The sequence below is a fragment of the Cebus imitator genome, unplaced genomic scaffold, assembly GCF_001604975.1.
Source record: "Cebus imitator isolate Cc_AM_T3 unplaced genomic scaffold, Cebus_imitator-1.0 Scaffold497, whole genome shotgun sequence".
Taxonomy (NCBI): Eukaryota; Metazoa; Chordata; class Mammalia; order Primates; family Cebidae; genus Cebus; species Cebus imitator.
Window position 1 is genome coordinate 1,640,956 of NW_016107812.1, and position 6,373 is coordinate 1,647,328.

Sequence of the window (6,373 nt, forward strand, 5' to 3'; positions counted from 1 at the left end):
ATTATAGAAGCAAATATGAGAATTCAGCTTTCTAGTAAGTCAGAAAAGAAACAAAAACAAAGCCACTCCTTAATAAATTTTTTCTTTTGTAAAATATATTTAATTTTCATTAAAATATTATTTATGTTAACATGTAATGGCAATTTTACGAATCCTTGTGTTATTAACGTGTAAAGCAAAATAGTATTTTTACCATTTCAGTAACGCAGGGAGTAGAACACTTGTAACCTAATTTACAACCCTCTCACCGTTGAGCCATTGGTGTCAAGTATTTTAATTCTTTTTATTGTTTGAAACCTGCAAGTGCTTCCGGGTCACCTTAGCACGCCCCCTCCCGCTGGCCCTTGAGCAGAACCCTGCAGCGTGGGAGTAACTCCTCGCAGAGGCCTCTGGGAGTTATAGTTTTCGCCTTGGACTCTCAATGACGCAATTCCTGTGCGACACCTTACCGGCTTCCATTGCTCGGCGCCGGCGGTGAGAGCCTTGTTCCGCGGATGGCGTTCGTCACCCATTGTGGTCACCCGGTCACCTGAGACTGGAGTGGCCGCGAGCCCTCTGGCTGCTATCCTGCTGCCCATTCAGGGTTTGGAGGAGCCGGAGGTGCGGAATTCCTCCAGTTTCAACGCGGCGGGACGGGACAGAACTCATCTCTCCTGCTTCAGACCTGGGACGGTGGCGTGACCCTAATCTGTGTGTTGGTGGCGGGTGGAGATTTTGAATCCCGTAGCTGTGGGAGGGAAGGAGTCTCGGCTCCAAGGATGGCAGGCAGCCCTGGTGCCTCGGACCCTCCCGCTCTGGGTTTGGGGACGCCTTCTTCACCGTGCTGTCTCTCCTAGCCTCCCTCGCGTCCTGTCACCTCCTGCCACACGAAACTGACCCCAGGGATGGCCACAAGGGTCCGGACAGCTTCTATCTGGGTGAGTAGGAGTTTTCTCTCATTCTTGAAAAGCTCTCCCTGAATGCCAGCGTGTACCCACATTATCTCTTCCGGAGTCTGAATTTGCCCGGAGCTTTCTCGTTCTGCCGCTGTTCTAGGTAGCTGGATTCGTTTAGAGCATGTTAGGCTTTCCAGAAATGCTTCTTGTCATCAGACTTCCTGTTTTCCTCCTTTCATCAGTCTCTTTTTTTGACAACTTTGTACCCTGAACTTTGAGTTAAACAAGGGGTACTCACACATCTTTTAGTTTTTTCAGTCTGCATTTACTGTGTGTCTCCTGTGTCTGGGATCTTTGAATCTTATTTTGGAAATTACATTTTTATTCACTTGCTCAACATCTTTGTTTATTGTATTTTGTTTGCTAGACCCTGGGACAGGTGCTAAAAATGCAAAGATAGGTTGCTCATCATCCCTGTCTTGAAGAACAGTGGTCTGTTTGGGATGGTGGACAAGAAAAACACAATGACAAGTTAATGCATGCCCTGGAAGCAGGCTGTGGAAGTATACGGGGGCATACAGAAATGGGTCAGTTTTGGAAGTAAGGATACCCCCTAACTTCCAAATGCTTCAATGATTAAGAGATTCTTAAACTTAGGTTTGAAAGATGACAAACCTAAAGTAGGCAAAGGATGAAAACCAGCCTAGGAAAAAGAAGTAACGTGTGCACATTTGAGAGGCTTGAATTGATCTCACAGTGAACTTTGGGCACTTTAGGGTTGCTGAAATGGAGAGTTTAATGCTGATAGTAGAGGTGTATATTAAAAAACGAGGCTAGAGCCATAAGCCTAAGATCATCGAGGGCTTTGAGGACCCCATTAGAAACCTGGATTTTATCATATAGGGCAGGCAGTCCCCAACCCCCTGGCTTCAGACTGGTACCGGTCTGTGGCCTGTTAGGAACTGGACTGCATGGCAGGAGGTGAGTGGCAGGTTAGTGAGCATTACTGCCTGAGCTCTGCCTCCTATCAGAGGCTGCATTAGATTCTCATCGCAAAAACCCTATTGTGAACTGTGCATGTGAAAGATCTAGGTTGTGTCCTCCTTCTGGGACTCTGACTAATGCCTGATGATCTGAGGTGGAACAATTTTATCCAGAAGCCATTGCCGCCCCCCCCTCACCCGGCAACTCCTTGTCCATGGAAAAATTGTCTTCCACAAAACTGGTCCCTGGTTGGAGACCACTGATACAGGGGAAGGAGTCTACTTATTGAAGTGTTTTCACAAAGGATTTGGGGGTAGAACAATCTACAGTCTGTAGCAGGTAAGAGAATACAAGAGTTTAAGTAAATTAGTGGTTTTGAGAAAGGAGAGGAGGCGCCAGATGCAGTGGCTCATGCCTGTAATCCTAGCACTTTGGGAGGCCGAGGCAGGCTGAACATCTGAGGTCAGGAGTTTGAGACCAGCCTGGCCAACATGGCAAAACCCTTTCTCTACTAAAAATACAAAAATTACCGGGGTGTGGTGGCGCATGCCTGTAATTGCAGCTACTTGGGAGGCTGAGACAGGAGAATCACTTGAACTCTGGAGGCGGAGGTTGCAGTGAGCCGGGATTGTGCCACTGCACTCCAGCCTGGGCAACAGAGCAAGACTCCATCTCGGGGAGAAACAAAGGAGAAAGGAGAGGAGGAGGTAAAGAGGCAGAAGCATAACTACTTGGGTGCAGTGATAAGAGAGAGGCAGAAAAGCCAGGGATGACAACTGGAGTTCTGCTCTTAGGGCCTGGGTTGGGAGTGTCACCATTTGCTGAGTAAGGGAAGACTATCAGAACTGTGTTTGGTAGAGGTGGGTAGATTTCAGTTTTATATAAATTGTATCCTCTAGGTAGAGGTTGCTAGTGGGGAAATGGGCAGGCATGTTTCTCAAGAAAAAGATCTGGATAGGGTTGCACAAATTAGATGTGGCCAAAGTAGCTCAGGGAGAATGTGTACCGCAAGAAGAGAACTGAGGACAGAGGTCAGGGAAATGACAAGAGAAGCAGGGGAAGAGGTGTTGGAGACGGAGATGGAACCCAAGAACAGTGAGAGAAAATAGGGGAGAGACAAGTAATTCACAGTTAAGGAAACAAATGCTCGTCAAGTGACGTGTGAGGGAGATCAAGTAACACTAGATCGTGGTCTTAGTACTGCTGTAATAAAGTGTCACAGACTGGGTAACTCAGAACAGATACTACTTTCTTACAATCAAGGTGCTGGCAGATTTGGTATCTGATGAGGGCTGCTCTCTGCTTTCAAGGTAGCACTTTCTTGCTGTATCCTTATGTGGTGCAAGGGAGAAAAAAGGGAAGAATGCTGTGTCCTCACATGGCCAAAGAGATGGAAGGGCCAGGCAGCTCTCTGAAACTTCTTTTAAGAGGATATTAATCCCATTTGTGAAGGAAAGCCCTCATGACTTATTCACTATTTAAAGACCCACCTCTTTTTTTTTTTTTTTTTTTTATTTGAGTCTCATGGTGTCGCTCAGGCTGGAGTGCAGCTAGGATTACAGTTGCACACCACCACGCCCAGCCAATTGGACCCACCTCTTAATACCACCACAATGGGGGTTAAGTTTCAATATGAATTTTGGACAGATGCAACCATTCAAACAATAGCAGTCATAAAAACCTAAATTGAATTTAGTAGTGATGGGCCAGGCATGGTGGCTCATGCCTGTAATCCCAACACTTTGGGAGGCTGAGTTGGGTGGATCCCCTGAGGTCAGGAGTTTGAGACCAGCCTGGGCAACATGGCAAAATCCTCCCTGGAAAATACAAAAACTAGCTAGGCATGTTGGTGGGCCCCTGTAATCCCAGCTACATGGGAGGCTGAGGCAGGAGAATCGCTTGAACCCAGTGAGCTGAGATCGCACCACTGTGCTCCAGCCTGGGTGACAGAGTGAGAATCTGGCTCAAAAAAAAAAAAAAAAGAATTTAGTGGTAATGGTAGTGGTGACTGTTGCTAGCAATCTTTCTACAGCAGAGTATGAATATATATGTGTGATAGGTAAGGGAGAAAGGTGAAGGGCTGGGATGGTGAGACCAGCAGTTGACAGCAGAAATGGGAATGAGGCAGTAGAAACAGTAGTATAGAGTTAAGCAAGGTGCTCTATTGTAATGGGAAGAGAATGGCAGTTTGAGGAAAATCCAGTAAGGTACCTTCATACAAAATCAATCTAAAAATCAATAGGCTTTTAATTTATAAGTAGTATCTATAAGTAAATTTTTCCATTTACAGTGGTGATATAGGAAATACAGAGGACTTATATAAAGAGAGTTTTCCAACTTCATTAATACTAGTCAGCATTTATAGAGTGCTGCTTATATTCCAGCCACATGTCTAAGCACTTTATAGATACTAACTTTAATCCTTACAGCAGCCTCATGAAGAAGGCACTGATGTTAAGCCCTACTTTGCAAATGAGGAAGTCATGACAGAAGTGATTTGCCAATATCACACAGCACATAAGTAGCAGAAGAAAGACAGAATTAAATCCAAGACAACCAGGCTCCAAACTCTTGAGTTCTTAATACTGCAGTATATACCCTCTCAAGATAAAGATCACCCTAATAAATACAAATCATACCCCTTGGTTTTTGAAGTATTCATTTATTTATTCATTCGTCTGATGATTAATTTAGCACCTACTATGTGCTAGGCTTCCTTCTGGGTGCCAGCTTGTGATGGTAAATGAGACCGATGGAATCCATGCTCTTGGAAGGGAGACAGATGCCAAATAAATGTTGAAGAAACTACTCACAAGTAAAAAGAAAACATCAGAGTTTTGTAACAGAATTAAAGTTGGTTAATGTGAAAGAATGAGTGAGGGCTACTTATAGCTTGGGTGCTCAGGGAAGGCCCCCACTAAGAAAGTGACATCTGAGCTAAGTCTGAGTTACAGTAGCAAGCCAGCCTTGGGAAGAACAGGTAGAAAAGCATCCAGGATGGGAACAGCCAGGGCCAAGGCCATGAGGCAGGAGAAGTTTGGTGCCTTTGTAACCTGGAAGGAAGCCCTTTGTGGCTGGGCGTAGGGAGTGAGAGAGAGGAGAGCAGATGAACATAGATGGCCAGAGGCCACATCAGGCTAGGAAACCATGGGGTTGGGGAGTGGATGTGGTGCTGAGAAGGGGAGCAACATGATCTGTTTAGGATTTCCAAAGACCCTTCTGAGTGCTGAGTAGAGAACAGGTTGTAGGTGGGCAAGGGTAGACACAGGAAGAGCTGGGAAACGAGACTGATTAGATCACTGCAGTGCTTCAGACAAGAGATAGCAAGGATTTTGTCTATGGTGGTAGAAATGGAGACTGGTCAGAGTTGAGGGATGTTTGAAGGTAGAGTCCTCTTTTCTTTTTTTTTCTTTTTTAAAATTCTGTCTTGATTGAGTTATAAGAGTTCTCTTTTCTAAGAAACAGTATATGCTTTTCATCTTACTGATTGTCATTTTGTAGCATGGTTGATTTTCATTACGTATTCCTGGGGTTTTTGTTTTGTTTTGCTTTCTTTTGCCATTTCTTTCCTTTTTTTTTTCTTTTAATTGCATTTTAGGTTTTGGGGTACATGTGAAGAACATGTAAGATTGTTGCATAGGTACCCACATGAAAGTGTGATTTGCTGCCTTCCTTGCTCAGTGTCTACTATGTATGAGGTTCTGTGCTGAATCTTTTATTAGGTATTACTACCTTAAACCCTCACAGTAGCCCCAGGTGGTGAATCCTGTTATTCCCCTTTGATGGGTAAGGATGCTGAGGCCCAGAAATGGGTAGTTGAAAGCCCAGGTGGCACCCCTGGTGAATGTAGAGCCAGGACTTGAACCCAGACAGTCTGGCTCTACATGCATTTTTCTGGCCTGTGCACTGTATTTAGTCTCTGTATGTAGGTTGAGGATTTCTCAAGAGTCAGAGATTCTATGATCCTAGACCCTGAAATGTAGAGTGAAATGTAGAGTGGGTAGAGTGTGACAATGTACAGAGAGACAGCTCCGAGAGAGAAGCTGTTGGTCTCCAGGGAATTATCTAAATGTCCATTAACAGATGAATGATGAAACATGATGGAATACTATTCAGCAACAAAAGGAACAAACTATCGATACATGCTATGACAAGCATAAATCTTGAAAGCATTATGTGAAGTGAAAAAAGCCAGCCACAAAAGACTAGATATCATATGATCCCATTTATATGGGAAACACATGCATATACATATACTTGCAATCCCCCTTCTTTTTTTACACAAAAGCTAGCTTTCTGTGTGTACCATTTTTCCCTTGTCTTTATCACTAATAGCATATATTGATCATTATATTGTACCAATACTGGTATGTAGAGATTGTTGGCTACCTTTATAGTGGCTGTGTAGATGTCCCGTAGTGTTTTCAACCAGTTCAATAGTCATAGATATTTGGGTTATTAAAATGCCTCTGTGAACAGACTTTTCATAAGTCATTTCATTTATTATTTCTTTT

General features: G+C 44.1%; 1 protein-coding gene across 3 annotated transcripts in view; it reads left to right on the top strand.

The window, feature by feature from the left end:
* Nucleotides 1-367: 367 nt before the first annotated feature.
* The window catches only part of LOC108292649 (zinc finger protein 268), a 22,709-nt gene continuing 16,703 nt past the window's right edge, over nt 368-6,373 (top strand). Inside the window, exons 1-2 of one of the 3 annotated variants that reach the window (XM_017513645.2) lie at nt 368-690; nt 837-917. In XM_017513645.2, the coding sequence (XP_017369134.1) occupies nt 885-917 (33 nt within the window). In that variant the 5' untranslated portion in view covers nt 368-690; nt 837-884. The remainder of the gene's footprint in view (nt 691-836; nt 918-6,373) is intronic. The other 2 variants (XM_017513646.2, XM_017513647.2) reach the window with 2 other exon arrangements.